The following is a 22,206-nucleotide window of genomic DNA, read 5'->3' as shown; positions in this document are numbered from 1 at the left end:
TTTAACTACGGTGAATGTCATTATGTAGCACACAAAAACCTTTCTCCTTCAAATAATGCTTTATTCACCAAACAACAGAGTTCAGAAAGTGCATCGTTTATCATATCTTAACGTTACAATATTCATTTTCATCCTGAAATGTTGATTTTTGACTATTCGCCTGTGAAGTGTGGGGCATCTTAAGTGTCAAACTTTGCAACTCAAACAGATGATGTGTCATTCAGAATATATTGTATCCAAACAAATGTGAATATTCAAAACATTTCCTTGCTCATGCTCAACAGTCAGAATACATTTTGCAACATTAATGTTTATAAGTGAGCGACACAACAACCCCAAACCATGTCTGAGCGTTTGACCTGTCAGTGGTTGCTATTACCTCTCATACTATTCTCTAATTACTTTCACACAAAAGGTCTGATTGTTTCATTTGAGCCGGAATAAAACCAAATCTCACAAGAAGTTTAAAAACAGAAATGGGTTCATTATTCTTTTTATACCTGTCAAGTATCTTGCAGTGACAAATATCTGCTTTGAAGGGTCCTTTCATATCAGCCTCTTATCAGATATCTGAATTAACAAAGGGCTCAAATGGAAAATGTGTGCTTCGGCTTGCAGAAAATGACTAATAACTAAGTGTTGAGTTAATAGACAGCAGTGAGAAAGTGACAGTTCATTGACAGCAGGTGTATTTCCTGCTGATTTACCCTCCTCTTCCAGGCAATTGGCGACAGGACAGTAACCTCACCGACATCTCTCGCCGCAAAAAAATGTGATAATCTGAGCTGTAACCATTTTGCTTCCTTCTGAAGTGGCGGCATGTGCTCCCGGCTCGGCTCTCCCCGAGGGCTGAGCAGCTGCGCATCTCTCCGCTCATCCAGTGCGACAGCCCGAAATCACAAGTGCAACAGCCCAGTCATGGGAATTCATCATCTGTAAACACGCATATCACTGAGCAATCAGCGGCTGAGTGGAATACAAGTCGAGCTGTGGCTGATGCAGTGAAAAGGACCACAACTCCCCAAATAGGGATCATTGGATTGTGGGCTAATAGCCGGAGTGGCATCCTGCCAGGTAGATGCACATGCAGCTCTTAAACAGGCTGCCTCATCAGGACGGCTAAACCGTTACACACGGCTTTAGAGTACCAAGAGAACCATTAAGTCACAGCCGCTGAGAAACCTCACACTCAATAGCACAACAACTTGATCTGCAGTGTTCCACATCAACAACTATAGTCAAAAGATGAGCTTACTCGACAAACACTGATGTCACTCACATAGTTTAACAGCATGGTTTGCAGACAAAGCCATCTACGCAGGCCACGAAAAAGAAAACACTAAGACGGATACGACGACTCTCACCTCCAAACACACTACCTTAATGTTTTATTCTTACCGTCTTTGGAAGTACGGATAGCTGAGGGAAAACCACTTAATACAACGAGTTGGTGTTCTTTACAGCCTTGTTACATCTTGACTGTCGACATCTGGAGTTTAGTAGCTTTCATCTCAACCGTGTGTGACACAAAAGTCAGTGATGTTGAATTCTATTGAATTCCTACCTGTTCCCACTGTGAAGCCCCCTCTGGATGAACAGCATCCCTTATCAATCAAACAGGGCCGCGTCGCACTGTTTGACAATAAAGTGACGCCACAATGGGATTGTTTTCAGAGTTATGAATTAATCAGCAGCTTCCCGCTCCACTTGCCCTCCAAGGCGGGTCTCTGGAGCAGCACTGGTCACATCAGAGCCGAGCGGTGACGCTGCCTCGGTGCCAGAGCTCTGACCCGTTCACCAGCTCTTTGGCCCTCGCTGGAATCCCCAGTGTAACACAATTTGTGACAGTCCAGCTATTCTGGTTTCAATCACTCATCTGAAACTAAGCCGGTGGGTCTGGGTGATATGCAGCTACAGATGGTGCAACACAACTATCTGTTCTGTTCTGTTTTGCATGATGGATACCCAGCTATAGCAGGTCGTGTACTGAAAACAGCCATCCGCACCATGGAAATGGCATTAAGTCAACAAAGAAAATGAAGGGCTGCTATATTTGGTGGTGGTGAAGGCTTGAAGATCCTCTCTGCAGTGCATGTCAGCTGTCAAATGGATCCAGCGTGACAGCAGCCGGAGGTTGAACTCTCGTCATGATCTGACGCGCAAAAGACTCTCATACAACCTGTCATCTGCAATCCAAGCCACTGTTAACACGGCTGTCTCATCAGCGGAGAGGAATAATGTGAAGCAAAGGCCACAGTTCACAGCCACTTCAGACTGTCAACAAACGTCCGCGTCAATTCGGCCGTATGTCATATAGCACTGAATCTGAAAATCTAGACATTATTGGCACTGGAACATACGTTACCGGACATGAGTCAGACTCAGAGTAGATATTTCATATTGCACTGATAATGGTTGTTAGATGAAAAAGTGTTTTATGAAAGTACAATAAGGACTGATCATAGTGTGTAGACAGTACAATTCCACATTCTCCCCAATGTTAAAAGAGGTAACCGTGTCATTGCAGAGGTGGAGCGCTAACAGGTAAATGTTAGCTATGTCAGTGTGTTGCGTGAGGTTCCACTGTACAGCTACAGGTGCATTAGCTACTCATTACATTTTGTTAACTCGCTGCTCTTATTCATACAGATTTACAAGCCTTTGTTATGAAAGTCTGTCAAAGTTTGGTTCTGGCTTTTATAGCAGCTTTCTGGAAAACATGTGCTCCACTATAACGGTGGGTCATTCAAAGTATTTCCATCAGTCGAAAACTACAAAGCTCAAAGGTGATTTCCTGTGTTATTTTGTCTAGAGTGGTGAAGTCACTCGATAGCACCGGTTTGTTCTGAAATCAAACAACACTTCGTAAATATCTGCCTTCAGATCCCCCGCTGTCCAGAAGTGGCAACTCAGAGAAACGGATGCTTTCAGCCATGTATTATTCACCGCTTTAATTCCAAAACCCTACAACAGAGAAAACAGAAGTGTTTGTGTTTTATTTTATTCATCTCTTAAATCCACAAATAGATAGCGGCAAAATGTTACCTGTTAAAGATTCATGAGCAGGCACCAAATGGTGAACCTTTGCTAGAGTTGCCCTGAAAGGGTTGCGACCAACATCTGTGCATATTTTCATCAGAAGTCCCAACACCCGACCAATCAGGAAGAAAGATTGTTTGTATTTTAAAACTAAGGATTTTTTTTCTTCATATTTTCAGGGTTAAATAAAACGTAACTGAAAGAAATCCTAAAATTAAAACTTTTATTGTCTTTTTATACCAACATCTATACGTCTGATGTTTAAAGCATCTGTTCCTCTTGCAGCGCACGTCTCATCACTGTGGAGACGAACAATTAAATGAATCACTAAGTCCTATGGACAAAAAATTAATAGTTTTACATATTGTAAAATAGGCTTATTTGCTTTCTGACTATGAGTTTGTTGACAAGATTAATAACGAGTACCAAGTACTGGACGGAGCGGGAACCAGAGAGCGATTAGCCCAGTTTAGCATGATACATTTAGTTTATTTGGTCTTATTTTATTTTGTGAATTTGCAGCCACATGTACAGCTGCGCCAATTTTTTCCAAACTTGTAATAATTTTCTATTAATGAAGCCAGGTAGTTAGCAAGTTATATGAGGACACCCCATTTCTGATTAAATCTTAGATGTAGACAGGATTTAGAGGTCTGGAAACAAGCCAACAAACAACTACGTGACTTCCAGGAGTCCTTTGTGAAGAGAAAGTGTCAGGTTAGTCGTTTCCCTCTACTTTCAGTCTGTATGCTAAGCTAGGCTAATCACCACATGGCGCTACGTCTATAGTAACACACAGACATGATGCTTGTACCAATCTTCTCCTCTCAAGCTTGGGGAGGAAAACAAATTTCATTCATCAGTTGCAGTTACTAATTCTAAATAACAACCACATGCTTTTCTCTCTCTCTGGACATTTACCACTCTGACATGAGGAACAAGTCAAAAAATAAATAATTAAAAGCTGTCAGATGAGCGCTGGTCAAAGCCACCTTTCAAACTCAATTGTGTTTAAACTCATCCGAAAAAAGGGATGTTCAAACGCGTCCTCTCCCGTGGAGCGAAGCACTCTCCAAAACTGCTTTGAGATTTAGAGGGAAGTGGCTGAACAGATTGTTATGTCACCATTAGGGAGCTGTAATAAAGTCATATTTCTTTTGCATTTTGCATGACTGGAGGGCCTTCCACTCTCGCCTGTCTGCTCCTCTCACATCAGCCTCCCTTAAGTGGAGCAGTTCTGGGCTGCAGGTTTTGCCTCGCTGCTGCCAGAGAGTGTCTGTGCCAGATAGCGTTGCATGATTACACTCAGCAGCGCACAATTTTGTAGACAGCGTTATAGCAGGAGAATAAAATATCTTAGGCCTCATTAAACGCCCACACATTTGGAAATTAAAAACCAGTTATACGTCATTGGGAGGGGAATAGGGATATCAAAATTAAGTGGTAAATAACAAGCGACAAGGAGATGGGTGCTTATTGAAAATGCTGTGTGATAACGACCAAACCTTTACGAGACTTTTCCTGTGAATCAACATTGAATGGAGAAAATGAAAAAAGGTATAAACATATTTTTTTTAAGTTCAGTGTACTTGTGAGATGCTTTCAAATAACTGCAAGCTGGAAAGATAATGCACACAGCACGCCCGATGGGTTTCCTTGTTTTATTTCACCGTGGTGTTGAATTCCCAAGCATCGCTTGCACGTGTCATAGTTTTTGGAGCAAAGCTGGAAACGATTATGATACTGATAAACAGTGACAATCAAGTGCATACAATTCATTGTGTTTCCTCTGAGCTGTAAAACACTAAAGCTGTTCCGACAGACATTTCTTTGCCAGGAGCCAATGCAAACAGAACAATAATGTTTTCTGCTGCATATGTGAACGCGCTATAAAAGAGCACGCTGTCATGTTAATGTTGCTCATATTTTCAAGTGGTTTCCGGAATATGTGGGCCAAAGTTTGCATGACTGCTCGTGAATATTTTAGCAGTTGCTGAATTAATAAAAACAAAAAAAACAAAATCCTCATCGTCAACTGGCAAATTATAAGGCACCAACCATCGTTCTATTGAAAATGTCCTCTCCGTCTGAAAAATATTTAATGTACACAGCCGGTGCCATATCTTTTATTAGGTGGGATGCATATCCCTGCAGCCAAAAAATGCTGCATTCAAGAGCAGGCTCACAAATGGTGCCTCTATTGGGAATCATCTGGACACATATTTGGTTAGAAAAATTATTATTGTCTTTTGCTGTTATTCGTCATACAGTCTTTGGACAAACCTCACAAGACTGAACAAGCCACACAAAGATTCAGTCTTTGACGGTCAGGAGGAGCGAAAGTAAACCTTACGACTGATTAGCAGTTAACAGAAACATCTTGAGTTCTGACCGTAGACGACCCGGCAAATTCTGCAAGAACGCCAATTGTCGCACAGAATCAAACATGGACGGCAACCAACGGCTCGTACCGTGTCTGATAAGTTCAACAAGGCCGAAAAAAAAATTGGAATAAAGCGAGTTGTGGTGAGATTATGCTGGGTGGAGAGGCATGCGACTGTGTGTCCCTGCTTATGTTGAAATCTTCACAACGATCACTGGCAGCCACTAGATCTGAAGACTTGAATCTTTACACATCACATATTGTATTATTTTAACTGCAGATTGTCAACATCAGCTGACTGGAACAGATCCCGTCAAACTTGGTACCAGTGATCGCACACAAATCATATTCATAATTGGCCAAAAGAGTCCAACCTTCAAGAAGCATTAGAATTGTTCAGACTTGAATAAGAGTCAATGAAAACAAAAGAACTTGCAACTTCGAGCCTCTCAGTGGGCTTCAAAAAGGCAAGGTCCTATTTCAGCAACAAATGAACAAGTAAAAATTGATCACTAAGACTCACAGACTTCTTAAAACTATAGTTAGGGATAAAAACTGAAAAGCGTTTGGAGGGATCCAACTTGGCGGATTCGATGACCGGCCTTTCTCAAGTGGCTATCGCTGCTGCTTTGGATCTTCCTTGTGCCTCTCTGGGTTTGATTTGAGCCAAAAGAGCCACAGGACACAACTTCCAAGGCATTAGCATTCTCAGCAGTCACCCAAAAAAAGTTCAGATCACACTAGTTTGAAGTGACAGCGTGCTTAAAATACAGTACATGAAGGTGAAGCGCAACCACTGCATGCTAACTGCAAACACATTATGTAAGGATTGGTGATGGGCTTGTGCCCTTTCATCTGCACAGTCCGTTTCTTACAGTATTTCCCGACGCTATAGTGTTACATCTCCTGGGACCTGCTAATGCCTTAAGCACTGTGAGTTTATGATGTGGTTCTACACAGTTGGGATACTGTGATGAAATGGTTGAGGAGTCCCACGATTGTTCTTTAACTCATTGTCCAAGTGTTTCGTCCGACTCAGGCAAACAGAGAAGTCATTCTCCAGTGTTTAACTCAACCTGTTTATCTTGAGCTGTCTGTACATTTTCCATTGAAATCCAAAGGAAAATAGCAAACTGTGAAAACGGCAGTGCAGTTTTATTTTTGAAGGTCTTCAAACTCATTTTCAAAAGTCAACTTTAAACAACCTGCACACAGGCACATTAAATAATTAACCAAATTAATATCAGTTATGTCAGCACCATGTTTACCAAATGTATTTGAAAAGTGTGTAACACTAGCTTTCGTGTGAAGAAAAACTAAAACCAATTAGAAGTTGCATTCTATTATTGTAAAGCCGTGTCCACTGCTGCACGCCTTTTATTCCAACTTAAATGATTGTGTTTTTTAACCACCGTTTCATTTGCAATCCATTCCGAAACATCCTGTTTACGGGCAGACTGGGCTGAAAGCAGAGCCCCTGACTGACTCCCCAAATGAGAGTAATTTGGTGTAATTGCACCACGGGTGAAACCTTTGAAGACCCAGTTTGCTTTGTGACTGAAACAATGATGATTAGAGATTGTTCACTTGTCAACTGCAAACAGGAGAGTGACCACATTTAAAAAGCCACTATTATCTATTATTGTACATTTATATAATGCAAAACTAGCATCCCATGTTGAGTGGAAGCTTTAAAAACGCCTACTTACGTACAGACTTTTGTTGAACTAAAAACACAATGTCATGAGGTTTATTGGCACAACAGATATCTTTAAGTTATCTAAGTGGCTGACCGAGAGGCTGATCCGCTATACAATTGGGACCAAAGAATATATTTACATTTTAGCTCCAGGGTTTCAGTGACAAACAACACAGCATGAGCTAACGTGAGGCTTGAAAGGCTACTGCTCACACCACATGACATAGATTACCGTTAGAGAAACCTGGGCACCTATTAACACCGCTGTTTGATCTCAATGGCACAAATTGATCCAAGGTGAAGAAATTGTGGCGTAATTATGATTGATGATGACAAAAAGGGGAAATGAGTTGTGCCTTTAAATTCTCAGTGAGAAAGTTGTTGGTTTGTTAAAAGTCCACAGGAGGAACTTAAAATGTGACGATTCAGATGATAAGTTTAACTTTTATTGTTATTATTAATGTTAGGGTCACAATCGCTGTAGTATTGTCACAGTGGCACTATGCATTTTGCAAAGCCGTTCTGTTGTTTGGATCTAAGCGTCGTAAAAGTTTTGTTGACTCCAATAATATTTGGAGTTGAAACAATCTAGTAAAAAAACAACAACATTGACATATATTTTTATTTTAATTAAACACTGTCTGAATACCGGTTTCAATGTTTCAAAGATTTTTTATTAAATTTATTTTTTAATTTAATTTCATTCATAATTTAACACGCTGCTGTTTAACAAGTATAACATACCAACATGCTGATGTTTAGCAAGTATAACATGCTAACATGCTGCTGTTTAGCAAGTATAACATGCTAACATGCTGCTGTTTAACAAGTATAACATGCTAACATGCTGCTGTTTAACAAGTATAACATACCAACATGCTGATGTTTAGCAAGTATAACATGCTAACATGCTGCTGTTTAGCAAGTATAACATGCTAACATGCTGCTGTTTAACAAGTATAACATGCTAACATGCTGCTGTTTAACAAGTATAACATACCAACATGCTAATGTTTAGCAAGTATAACATGTTAACATGCTGCTGTTTAACAAGTATAACATGCTAACATGCTGCTGTTTAACAAGTATAACATACCAACATGCTGCCGTTTAGCAAGTATAACATGCTAACATGCTGATGTTTAGCAAGTATACCATGCTAACATGCTGCTGTTAAGAAGTATAACATGCTAACATGCTGCTGTTTAACAAGTATTCCATACCAACATGCTGCTGTTTAACAAGTATAACATGCTAACATGTTGCTGTTTAACAAGTATAAAACGCTAACATGCTGCTGTTTAGTAAGTATAACACTCTAGCTAATCATTTCCAATTACAAAGTACAGCTGAGGCTGAGGGATATAATTATAATTAAGGTAGTATTTGGTGATAAAGCAAAACATTTTACAATTTACCAAAACCCCAAAATGTCAATGCCATGTCAGCACTAGGAAGATGCAGCGAGCAACATTTCAAGTTATCAATCCAATAATTGTTGAGATATTACATTTTAGAAGCATTAATTGACCCTTTTCAAATGTGAGGCGAATAATAAACTCAGTCGGTCTGGAAGACAAACACAAAGATATTGCCGAACAGAATTATTTCTTATGTGCAGTAAGCAATATATCTTTGGATAAGCTAATATTCACCAATATTATCAACTAATTGTGGGTCAGCCTCCTGAACATGGAGGACAATTTAAGCTACATGAAGTAACTGGATACACTGCTTGTGCCGGAAATCGTCAATATGGAGCAAATTACACTGTACGCACATCTGAAACGCATTAATACAAGTACATTTAGGTTTATGGCCAAGCCCCATGGCCAAACATTACGCTGAACGAGAGCACATTTCATAAAATGAGCCTGTCTGTTAACAGATGCATTGAACTTTACACACACTTTCATAATTATGTCAAGAAAAAGGAAGAAATTCATTCTCAAACCAGTCTATTTATGTTATGGTGTCGACTTAGTTTGTATCCTGCTACTGTCTCAGGAGGGATATGAAGTCAGCAGCTCAAATCTGTGACATATTTACAAAGGAAAAAAACATGTTTGAGACCCGATTGCTTTTCCTACTTCCCCACAGAGACCCCTGCCTTTAACATTTTTCTCCAACAGCCTCAATTGAGCAGGAAGGATTTCCACGAAGGCAATGCATTTGTAGCTCGGTGTCTAGAATAACTCTCTAAATAAAGAATAAAAGCAATCTGCTCTCGTTTCACTCAATGCACCTTTTCCTTCCCTGTTGCCAGGGGGATGACCGAACACATCTCGTATGCAGGCGTCGCGCTCCACTGGCTCCTGAGCACAGAACCGAATCATGTTCCACTTTAAAAGATGTTAATTTTACATTTTTAATGACTGGCTGATGGCTTAAGTAAGTGAGTGCCGCTTACAAGGGAAGATGCTCTGGAAGTCCGCCCCCACACACCTCCAACTCCTCGTCCTGGGTAGAATTGGGACTCCTGTTAAAAGAAAGGAAAGTGACGCGGAGGGCACAAGATATTTATTTGTATTCAAAAAGATTTAAATATTTTCATAATGAAGTCAATTTTGAATGAAAACTATACTTTTTGTGTGCACACTTTACACATCATGAGTTAACAAGCTGCTGGAATCCATGAGATTCCTCCATTTCATGGCTGATTAGCCTGATGCCAGGATTATCTTATGTTATTTTTAAAGCAGATAATACAAGATTATGACTAAATGGGATCTGTGAAATCAGCTGGAAGACACCGGGGCCTCTCTCAAAGACAGATCCGCAAAATGCAGTTCATGCCAGGCAAAGAGGTGAAATAGCCGACCAAAAGTCTATATCCAAAGGGAATATTTGACACATTAATTATCTATGCACCACACAGGAAGAGTTCGCAGCTACTGTAGGGAAATTTACACAGCTTTTAAGCTTGAGGTCATTTACAATTTTTGCAAACACCTCCATGTATATTCCACACATCCCACTTCCCAAGGGCTAGCCAGCTTCCCAATGTTGGGAGGAGCGGTTTCAACATGTCTCAGATATGAGCTAAGCGGTTTATAGCACAAGTTCTGCTCGCCTTCCTTTTTTTTTTAAGGGTAATTAGCTTGTGCTCAATGCTGTCACGTCCATAAGGGCAGCTGCTTTTGAAAAAACAGGGCAAGAAAACAAGAGGCCAAGCCTCCCCAGGGTCAGTGCCCAGCACAGCCTGGATTATGGCACCAAAGGAATCCTGGGAAGCGTGTATTGATTTGGCCTGACACTTGCTGCCACATTTAGCTTAGCCGCTGCTGACTCGCAAAGGCTTCAAGCAGTTATCTGCCATATTCTCTACTATCTTTAAAGAGCAATGAGAAATTACCTCATGCCATAGAAGATTTATCATCACATAATTAGCTTGCTGCACCTAACGGCAGATCTCTTTTGACTGCTAATACAAGCTTAAAGTTCATGTGCAGAGGACTATGCTTAATGAACTTGTTAGTATGAGCATGCTGAGACGAAACACTGGCCTTTATAAACTGCATTTGTTTTACAAATCGTCTGGGCGTTGTGCTGCACTGCGTCAGTTATCTCCTGGACGCTAGAGACAACACTGATGCTGCCGGCTGCTGCACATAACCATGTACAAGTGTAATTATGCTGCATGCGCTGTGAACATATATTGTATTGCAAGATTGGATATTTTCTCAGTAAACAAATAAAATACATGACTGAAAATGTTCCTGATGCATTCAATATATACATTTTGCAACTTGCCAGATATCTTAATGAACAATATTTCTTCTACGTTCGCAGAAAAAATAATACAGACGGGATTGCTTCAAAACGCAGGTGATTTTATCAACCAATTATCTATAATTAAATATTCTAAGAGACAGGGTTGTTGTTGAACACTGCTGCTGTACAAAGCAATGTATAGTTTAAAATATGCGAGCCAATTTAAAACATGTAAAGTAATTTGAAATGTTAGTGGAACGTCAATAAGTATTAACTCTATGGAGAAACATTTAGTTTACTCTTAATTGACAGTGGCCTTCTAAAGTCTAACCACATGTGCACACATTACATTTCCTTCACCTTTTCCACGTATGTGTACACCTAAGAGGAGAATTATTGTGTTTCCATTTGACATGCTGTTAACAGCAGCATCCGATATATCTCAACAAGCATCTCCCAAAACGTGAAGCGAAGAACTGGACTCACTAACGAGGAAGATGAAGATTTCAACCCGTCAAGGCGGCATGTTTGCGCCATTTTGTTTTTTGCAACCGAGTCCAACGATCCACCTCCAGCCACACAGGCGTCAGCTGAGGGATATGTGTTGCACAACCAGCCATCTTTCTGCCCTACACCCTTTGTGTTTGTAATGTTCAATGAAATTGTGTCCAGTGTCATGAGCAGATTTGACTCCTCACATGCCCAGTGTTCATTTCTACTCAGCTGTGAACATCTCATCACCCAGTGTTGCTGCTCTGCATGGTTCTGGGCAACTACTATGTGCAAAGAGCAACCCTTGGCAAATCATCCAACACTTTACCCTTTGGAGCACCCATTGGCTTTAAGTGGCCAAATGCCATCTTATTTTATTCATGTTACGGCACTTCTGCACTCTTTCGTCCGCCTTACTCGCGGAGCAATAGAGTCTCGCCCCCGTTTCCACTCGACAACTGTCAACCGGATCAGATTTCTCTCCTTTATCCGAATGTTTTCCATTTAATTTAATTCTCTGAGTAACAATTGTGGCATCATAAGGCATCTTCTTCTGCATCTCCGTCAGCTACAAATGCAGTCGTGGGACCGCGCTGGATGAAATGGGCAAAGACAGCTTTGCAGTCGCCAGGGGTGTTATTCTAAGATCAGGCTGGAATCAGAAGTTTTGTCGGTTTCAGTTAACCAGGGCGCTGCTAAATGGCTTAAGCCAAGCATCAGTGCACCCAGCGAAGGCTCTGCGATATTGCTGCATGACAGCTAAAGTAGCCGGGTGCATCACAGACATGTACCCAGCCTAAAGAGCCCTCGGGCGTTGTCTTCTTCATGACTGACTTTTAAGTGTTTTATCCCTGGGACTCAGCAATAATGTGCATTAAGATCAAGAACACTTATTTCAATTGTGCTTTATGTTTTATTCTGGCCTTAAATTCGGCAGTGTCTAGACTCTAGATCATGCTTTGCTGAGAATAGCTTGCACACTATTATGTTGTTTTAAAATTAGTTTGAAAGGCACAAGCAAAGCCAAATGATTTCCTTTGAAATATTAGTTTCTTGATACGGACATGCATCTTTCGATGAGAAAACATATTCAAAACAACAGAGATGTATTGTGTGTCTGTGTTTTAAAGGAAATAGTTGATAGGTTTTTTTCTGTATTCGTCTAATTTTGCCTTAAAAGAGAAAAAACAACAATAATCTGTTGACACTTGGACTTTCCCAACCCGTCTGTATTTCTCATCATCAAGCTCGTAGATTCTACTGAAGATGTGATTTCTTAAAAATAGGTAATTTATATTTAAATATATACACACATAAATATATATATATATAATATAGCCTAAATTGTGTCCTAAAATAACTGGTCATTCAAACAGAAGTAAACAGTGCATTTGTTGGGCACGTTTCCAGCAATGGACTTTATGCTGTAATTAGTATCAACTCAAAATAAACATGTTTTTTGTCATGAGGAAACACATCACCCAATGTAACTGAGTGAATCACTGATGTGTTTTTAATAGCTTTGGAAAAAACTCAGGGTTTTTCAACACATATAATATAATAATAATGAAGCTATTGTGTTGAAAACTGCATAGGTGATCAGTAAATACTCTCAAAATGACAGAAAACACACAAGATCCAAGATCATTTCAAGTGAAGTGAAGTTCCAGGCCCAAAGCCCAGAAGGGAGACGAAGTATGAAAGCAGTGTAATACAACACCTGATAGTGTGACAACATATTCCTACTCTCTGACACAATGAATTTAACTCCAGGAAGGAAAGTCCACGTATTAATATTCATACATTCATGGAAAACCTCCAGGTACTGTCATTACTTAAACACGCAAACTCAAACTTGATCAATCACAGCCAGGGAATCTTCTCAACATGTGACTTCAAACCCCAGAGAAGCACATTGTTTGATGCCTTACGCCGTTGGAAAGTACTGAGAAAAAACAATCTTGATTCGTTTCGAGGCTACATTATGACAACGACAGAGCAGGATACTGGAGTATGAGCCAGCTGTTCAAGTTAGAATGTAAAGATTTTGTGTTGTCAGGAGACACGTGCAGGAAGCCCCAAAGTAACACTTCTTTTATTGTTAGACAGAAGTCTGAAGACTCTTCAGAGATTATCACTTCCTGGAAAACTGTTACTTCCTGGACATTGTCATGCACAGGTGGGCGTGAACAGGAACTCCAGCCAATCAAGCCGTTGCTCCCCTCGAACCGTGCAGTTCAATGCATGTCTTAAAATGACATTTTAACAGACGATACAACACATTACATGAAGTAAAAGAAGTTTATCCAGACTAAAATATCTCAACGTCTGCTGTGTGGATTGCATTAGCATTAGCATTGTGAGAGAAGCATATCTTTATTACCAGGGTCTTAAGTTCCCCACTGTTTAATAGTTGTAATATGACAAGAAATGAAAAAGAAAGAAATCTGTGAAGGTAACCCTCACAATCTCTTACAATGTTGGTTTATATCAAGAGTATAGGACCCTGGGAACAGAGGGGAAATGTTAGCATACCGATGTTAGCATTTAGCCCAAATTCAACACAGTACAGTACAGTACAGCCTCACAGAGCTGCTTGCATGGCTGTAGACTCTTCCAGGCAACTTGTTTAATAACCAGGAAGACATCTTACCCATGAATAAATGAGCGAAGTTTTTAAGTTAGTAACCGTGTGTTCTCTAACATCCAAGTGCCAAAGTCCAGTTATTAAACATTCTGAATCTTTAAATCTATTTAAGGGTCAGCGCTGCCCCTAATCTACCAGTCAAAGGCTTATGACTTGACATGGACTGAACCAGCAGATGCCGTGTCCACACCGACCTCCCCTCTGATCCCTAACTATAGGAGAGTATCTGAGCGTTGCAGGAATGAACCAAAACAAATGAACACAACCAAACTCAGGAGGAACATGTCAACAAACATGATTCTTCATCTGAGCCTGCAGGTCAAACTAAAGCCTGCGTGGCCTCTTTGTACGGTGACCTCTGACCGTCACGCTGAAGGAGAAACCCCAAATATACCAACATCACAATGCAACAAAGAAGCCCTCCAATCCACGACGTACCTCCCAAGTTCATAAACACCAGCAGTCAATCAGCCTCTTATTGTATAGGACGTGACTCACAATCGAGCAGCTGTATTTTCTATTGTTGTGTGCTGTTGTGGTTTGGGATCCCAACACTATTAAAGTGGAATCACCGTAACCCAGTTGGACCAGCTTCTGTCATAGCTGAGGGGTTTTCTACAAGAACGTTTGGTGGGGTTTTGTACACACTCACGCTTGACTGGTCGCATTATCTTTGCTTCACGTGTTTCCCCCCGAGTTTGTTCAGGGTCTGTAACAAAGAAAGTGGCTTATTATCACCCACCGGAGGAGTTGTCTGCACATGTACCATTTGGTAATTGCTGCCGCTTAACAAGCAGACTGAATTGGACTTGACATTGAGCCATTATTAGGAAATGAAATGCTGTTTTTGCAATTATGGGAGTTTTGCAGGGCCCATAAGAGAATTCAGTTACATGTACAAAGTTGCAGAAGTACTGTGTGTGTGATGTTTGAGAGTATATTACAAGGTATTTGCTTGATGTTCAATAAACATGGGTGTAATTTATGAATGACAGGAGTTTAGAAAAAATGTTTTCACTCAAAACTGACTGCTACTCACTTTGTCAAGAAGAATGCACTGAACGCTGTTAAAACATCACAGTTAGCGATACACAAGAATCAGTAACAGCATCAGTGTAATCTGGACTTCGCAGGAGAAATCTTCTCTTCATTTCCAAAGGATGAACTTGTGGCAAAGAATCAGGCTACAAACAACATGAATAATCAGAATGATTTCTTCATGATATGTCCTCGAAGCAAACTAGTGTTCCATCCTGTATCAAAACTGTGTTGGCTGTAGACAATATACTTATTCAATATAAATTACATTTTCTACAGTGATCCAGTTTTTACTTGACAACCAGAGAAGCTCTTTTGTGAAAGAACTGAAAAAGTCTGCAATCCATGTGTCATTCTGTTTATAAAGCTTGTAGCTGTTCAAATACAAGTTGTTTTTTAAAATCATGAGACTGAATGCTGAATGCAAATATTCTGCAATTCCCCTACAAACTGTGTTCATCCAGTTGAAACTATGCATTTTAAGTGCAGTTGTTGCTAGGAAAATATATTTTTAGTTGTATATTTAAGTGTAGTAACTGAATTTGCCCGGTTGTGCAACTCCTTGGAGCGGTGCTGACCGGTGGGACAACCCCTGTTCTTGGATCCAAATCTTCTTATATCAAGTCGAAAATGTTCTTAAAGAAGAAATTCTTCAAGGGTAAGTGGAGCAAAAGTGTGATACTTTCCAACTATGGCTGAAAGGCGTCGCTGCTTGATTGCACGTGCCACCAGGATGCAACCATTATTTACCATTTTTGCTGATTTAGAATTCATGCTGGAAGTGTTTTACCGCCTAAGGCTCAAAACAAAGCAATCAGCATGACGTCAGTTTAGAGTAAAACTACTTGTGAATGTGTTGCTGATAGAAAGAAGTGCTTGATTGTTTTGTCTCTGCACTATATCGTCCTCTAAGTATTTATGCTAATGAGAATAATACAAAAAAATGGATGAAATATGAATTAAATGAAAATAACCCCGTACTGTAATAGCGGCACCTGGTTGCACTATTCGCATGGCAAACTAAGCGTTCATTAATAGTCATAGTTGCAAACTGAACTTGAGTAGGACATAAGCGTATTAAAGCTCCTTTGAGAACGGCTTCACTGAACTGAAATGAGGCGTTACCTGCCTACTTGCCAGCAGCATGATGCTTATACAACATGGCAGCTCAGGGCGACTCTTTGCTACTTTCTCAGCCTCAACAAGTAATTGGTGACCCAGCCAGCAACCCCACCTGACATGGGCGACTCCAGGAACTGCTCCAGGAACAGCAAACAGGCTCAATACTATGGAGTTGTCGTATGATCACAAAAAAAAATCATGGGACAAGTAAAACCAGTCATTCATCCAGAGAGAGGCACAGGCCGGTTTGACACGCTGTTCGGTTCAGACTTCAGTCCCATCACTCCGTACGTTCTGTGGGAGTGATTGTGGTGGCATTAGCGTCAAGTTTAAACATTCCTTAAAGAGGCGAATTTATGGCGCAATGGACCAATCTTTTCTGAGCTGACTGACAGGTACACTTATTGTACTTTAAGCTAAATTTGTAAGTCAAAATGTCACAAACTCCACCTGTGAGATTCTTACAGAGCATATATTACCTGTCAGATATCTTTAGACTCGATGTAGATCTCACTAATCTCTTCATGCCAGATTTATGCTGGCAGCATTATACAGTTTATTATATATTCATTTGATTTCTGAGTGCACTTTTTTCACTAGATCTTATATCACGAGTAGAGCCAGTTTGTTCCTCTCATGCAATGTGATCAAATGTAACCTGTACGCATTGAGTCATTATGTGCATAAGATTTAAAAATGATAGTAAAACTTGATGTCCAGCAACAAAAAGAAGCATTGAACAACATCCTGTTTGTTTGGGACATATTGACATCTGACCTCTGACCTGAAAGTCAGATGGATGCGCTGCTTTAATGACAGAGACGCTCTGACTTCAGCTCCTCGTGCACAGGCAGCTCTCAATTCAGGTTCTGATGGGAATGTCGTCATTTTGTCATCACCCAAAGTACTAGACAGTTTTAGACACAATTACAAATGTCACACACCAGAGGACACCAGAGTGTGGCTAAAACGGACCAGAGAGAACGACATTAACCTAAAATGTAATTCATAAACTTGACTCTTTCTTTTAGTTGAAAGATTTGCACTAAATCAAAGTGAGGTGTCAATATTAACAGTGTACTGCATTTTGAACAATAACATTTGGCTTTTTGTAGAATGGAACGGACGTTAGAATAGAACGGACTTTAGAAAGTAATGGATCAGCTCTTTAAGTTAATATCATGACATGAAGAATACTAATGTGTCCTGTTAGTTTAACTTCACTACCTACAAACCAACTTGGTTGTTAGTTTAAGATGAAACGCGTTCAGAAAAATCTTGGGAAGTAAGAAAAACTGAAAAATCACACACAGAGTGATCAGAAGTATAACTAAGTACATGTACGTACTGCAGATAAGACACTATATAAAATGTTTGTACTCTCTCCATTGATATGACAGTAGAAATTATTTTACAGAAAAGTGCTGTAATGATTTAATATAATATTGTGATACAGTAAAGTACAATATTACACTGTTATTCTGACACATGCAAGACGTTTAATTGTAATTGAGTATTTTAACATTTTTTTGCTTTTTTTGCTTCAGTCTGAACACTAATAACTATAGCTTTTGCTAATGATTTTTAATATGACGTTCAATGCATGAGAATAAAGAATGTATATATTTGAGTGTGCTCCATGTACTTCTTCTCTGTCAGCTGTTTTGGATGAGAAGAAGAAATCTGAGGTGCAAAACGGTGACATACTGTACAGCAACAAAAGTTGCTATCTCATTCAGGACTTCATTGGGGAAGGGAGCTACGGCAAAGTGGCCAAATGTGTCAATCTAATCACATCACAGGAAGTGGCTCTGAAGATCTTAAAAACGGAGAATAGCTATGACAATATAAGAGAGGTAGGATCATTTCTTTCTCCTTGGTGATTTTCTTTCTTTTCTTTTTTTTGGACTCATTTTCTTACTTATAGATGTGAGGAAACGAGCTGCTGACACCGTGCTGAGTAATTGTTCTTCTTTTCGCCACAGTTGAAAATGCTCAAAGCAGTGGGCGCTCTTGACCCAGTCAAGGCCAACGTGCTCCAGCTCCTTGAAACGTTTGAACACAATGGACAAACCTGTCTCGCTTTTGAGATGCTCGACAGGAGTCTTCATCAACTGTTGCACAAACCCCACGAGCCACTGTCTCTCGGTGAGATACGGCCGGTTGCACAGCAGGTAAAGGCTTTGTGACTCCGACCAACCCGTAATGGCAATGTGCTCAGTCAAACATGTGTTTAAAAGAGAGACATTTAAAACTCCTTCATTAAAACAGCATGATGCATGCGCTCACACTTACTCTGCACGTGGATGTGTCTCTTCTGTATAATCGTCCACATTTCTTCCTTTGTCTCTGCAGTTGCTTGTGGCCTTTAAAGCCCTGAAAGAAATCGGTGTGGTTCACGCAGACCTGAAGTTAGACAATATAATGCTGACGGACCACTGTGGAGAGCCCTTCAAGGTGAAACTCATCGACTTCGGCGTGTCCTTCTTCACCTTCGAGAAGCTGCGCCGTGATTTTATCCAACCTCTGGGTTACAGGTCGGTTCAATCTACAGAGCTCCTCTTTGAACATCTCCGTAGTTGTGTGTGGTTGAGATCGAAATGATTTTTTTTTAGAGGTGCCGTCATGCAGCATTTGACAACGTGTTTAACCGCGCTTGTGGTTCTTGTACGCAGGGCGCCAGAGGTCACCCTGGGTCTGCCCGTGTCCGAGGCCATCGACATGTGGGGTCTCGGCTGTGTGCTCTTTAAGATGTACTGCGACAAACACCTGTTTGCGGTACACAGCACTTACCAGTCTGTAAGTACCCAAATGTATCTGGATTTAAATGCAGATTGTTACACACCATCCCGGACACATTTGATGTAGGATGTCGGCTGATGTGATTCTTTATATCCTCTCGAGATGAACGACATTGTTGACGCACTGGGCCAGCCACCTGACCACCTCCTCAGTGCTGGCTACTACACGCTCAAATACTTCAAGTTAAACCAGGACTCGAACCGCCCAACATGGCGCCTGATGGTGTGTTAAGCGGTTGTACAATTGGACTGTAACTCTTTTGATCGGTGAACACAAGAAAGAAGTATCTGACTTGTATATTTTGTTCCCTCAGACGCAGGAATGTCAACTAAGGAAAAGGCCTTTTAAAAGCCTGGATGAACGGATCATGGTAAGTGCTCCATTTCATGAGGAAATCCTCATCGAATGCAAATGTGCTGAAGAGGAAGCGGATGAACAGAATAGTTTGTTTTAAATCCAGCTCAACAGAAAGATACATGGACCCATTGAGCTGGAGGACCAAAGAGCGTTCGTGAGACTCCTGAAATCCCTTCTCCATACGGACCCCGAGAAGAGGATCACTCCTGAGAAGGCTCTCCAGCACCCTTTCATCACGATGGCCCATCTGGAGGACAAGAGGGGCACCAGCTCGTAGTAAGTTCCTGTGTCCTGTCGTTGTGTGGTTGGAGAGATTTGCACTCGGATGGACTGATTCATCTCTTGATTTTCATGTTTTATTCAGTGTCAACAAGTGCTTTGAAAAAATGCTGGTTTGCCGAACGGACGAATCAGGAAAGAAACATCTTCCTGGCAACGGGGCGTCAACCAAACCGCTGGCCAATGGCGCCGGCTCATCCGCTTCTTGCTCATTTGATAAAGCAGGAGCTGTTTCTGCAGCCAGTCCAGCTGACAGGTTACTTGCTGAAGGTCCACCTGAAGTCAAGAAGAACTACCTGAAGAGGATCCGGCAGTTTTTTCAAAAGTAAATGACAATGATGTTCATGAACAGGAAATGTCATTAAACCCCTTCCTGTGTGTGCTATAGAGATGATTGTTTGGTTATCTCAATGTTTACACAGATGCTGTCATGCTAAACGATGGAAGAGCTATCAAACTCCCAAAAACAAAACAACTACATGATCTCATTAGCCTGTAGTTTACATTTGCATTACATTTAGACTTATTGAATTGTTTTCAAATGTGTATATAAAGAAATACAGAACTCTTTTGTTTTGTATTGATGACAACTAAATTGTGCACAAAAAGCACACTTAAGAGTTTTACGTACATTTACAGAAGTGTCATTTACAAAGTCAAACAATGTGTTTTTTTTCTTGTATATCTAAAATCAGTAAAGTTTTCTCGTTGTGGCTTTAGAAGAGAACATTGATCCATTCAACTATGTCAAATTAAAAAAACAGCTTGTGTGTGGTTTTATTCTTTACATTACTGTAACAGCTCAGTATGTCTCTTGCTATAGAATAAATAAAACGGAGTACAATTTACAACATTATAAAAAGATGGAGCAGCAGTTCACTTTTAGTGTGCTACCACATCAATTTTTATCTAAACCCATTTCAAAGATATTTCCAACTATAGTGACACACTGAGAAACCCAAATTTAAAGCACTTTGTATTAGTTGAGTTTGAAATGTCCACATCCTGTATCCTTCCTCTCCAGATGGAGTTACCTTTTTGTCATGAAGATGTGGTTAGGAGACATAGTCTTCCTCTCCTCCACTATATACAACCACCTGTTATCATAGTGACGATCACATGATAACAAAGTAAAGAATCTCTCCTACAAACGAAGGCCACACAATCCAGCTGATGTACCTCCACTGCAATACAAACTATTACCATTAACGAACATAATATATTCAAAACATGCTTTTATTTCATGGAAAAATACATTGTTGATGCCATCTGACAGTACCTTCACCGGTCATGTGTTCCCACCTCTACGTGGAGTACTTTCCAGACTCTACTGTAGATGGAGGTCTCTCCTCAGCTGTTGGGCTGAGCGGGTTTGATGCCAAATCATGTGTTTGTGTTTTGTAAATCCCCCCGAGAAGCCTGGTGTTTTTTCCGCCGACTCGTCATTGGGTCAACTAGTTCACGGAGCGGACTGATCTCTGCGATTGTGTAATGGTATTCCTCGCCCTTTATGCGGGGGTAATTTGCTTTTCCCATGCTTCTTTCATGACCTTACAGAAAGAGCTGTTTTGTTTATAGGATTTGGGACTTCGCTGGACCCTGGGGGTGGCAACGCTCTAGCACGCTTTACTCCAATTTGTACTACTTTTCATTGGAGCGATCTTGTGTCCACTTGGCATTGTTAAGGTGAACTTGTGTCGTTGTAGTGGAGGGGCGTTAGGGACTGCTGAAGTTCAATTTGGCTGAGCTCGTTACTCTTATTTCTTCTTTCTTTTGCACTCTTTTCTTCATCTTCTTGGTCAGTTTTCCTTTGCTGTTGCTCTTTTTTCATGCTAAAGCGTTGACTTGGTGCATACTAGCTCTGTTTTTTTTTAAAAATACTCACAAAATACCCGTTCTACTTGGCCATCATGAATCATATCCTCGTGTTTTGGTTCTCGTCTTCCTTGTCTGTTATTATTTGGGGGTTTCAGTCGTTCTCTGGTATTAATCGGGTTGTGAAGGTGTCAGCGTTACGTGCAGGTTGTATCTGCTTCAAGGAGAGTTTTAAAAGTTTATTTAGACCAGTCAGGAGTCACAAGATAAAGCTGAGCGGTCGCAAGACAATCATTGAGACGGAAAGAAGACGATTTTTTTTTCTTTCTTTGCTTTTTGTGGAACAATTGAGTGCTTTTACCGCGAGTCCATTTTATTTAAATAAAACATTCAGAGTTGGGAAACTCAGCCTTTGGTGGAACTCTTCACCATTTATTGACACGTTTATTGTCCTAATGACCCTAAATATATAATGCTTTATTACTAGCTGTCATATGTTAATGATTTTAATGATAACTGACTTTAGTACTAGTTTGTTTGTTGTAATATATCAAAATAATAATTAAGGTGTAACATACAGTCTGGCAAGTTAAACAAAAACAAATGGAAAAATAAAGTAATTTAACACGATAAAATATCTGAGCGTATTGTTCAAAACACACCTGCACAGAAGTATTCTGCTGTTTGTACAACTTGTACACTGTGTGGAAGAAAAACCATGTTGAACCACCGTTGATTCAGCCTGCCCCCTAGTGGCCCCCTGGCTTCATTACATACTGAAACTGTATTAAATACAAATAAACTTCTTAAGATCAGTGA

The 22,206-nt window shown here is 40.4% G+C and overlaps 1 protein-coding gene and 1 long non-coding RNA gene across 2 annotated transcripts; one reads left to right on the top strand and one right to left on the bottom strand.

Annotated features, from left to right (window-relative positions):
• Positions 1-9,095: 9,095 nt before the first annotated feature.
• Positions 9,096-15,317, bottom strand: LOC137791947 (uncharacterized). The gene is made up of 5 exons (XR_011078063.1): positions 15,014-15,317; positions 14,627-14,683; positions 9,532-9,600; positions 9,367-9,436; positions 9,096-9,155 (listed from the first exon to the last, which is right to left on the bottom strand). It is a non-coding gene; the product is annotated as an uncharacterized lncRNA (long non-coding RNA).
• A 169-nt stretch (positions 15,318-15,486) lies between these two features.
• On the top strand, positions 15,487-19,961 carry LOC137792412 (homeodomain-interacting protein kinase 2-like). The gene is made up of 9 exons (XM_068588079.1): positions 15,487-15,670; positions 17,794-17,990; positions 18,120-18,308; positions 18,490-18,671; positions 18,810-18,933; positions 19,039-19,158; positions 19,250-19,306; positions 19,397-19,569; positions 19,658-19,961. The coding sequence occupies exons 1-9, from the start codon at positions 15,643-15,645 to the stop codon at positions 19,899-19,901; spliced, it is 1,314 nt and encodes a 437-aa protein (XP_068444180.1). The 5' UTR covers positions 15,487-15,642; the 3' UTR covers positions 19,902-19,961.
• The last annotated feature ends 2,245 nt before the right edge of the window (positions 19,962-22,206 follow it).

Source organism: Clinocottus analis, unplaced genomic scaffold (assembly GCF_023055335.1).
Source record: "Clinocottus analis isolate CAN_PGR_092001 unplaced genomic scaffold, fCliAna1.0.p SCAF_21, whole genome shotgun sequence".
NCBI lineage: Eukaryota > Metazoa > Chordata > Actinopteri > Perciformes > Cottidae > Clinocottus > Clinocottus analis.
This window is presented reverse-complemented; position numbering and strand designations above follow the sequence as displayed.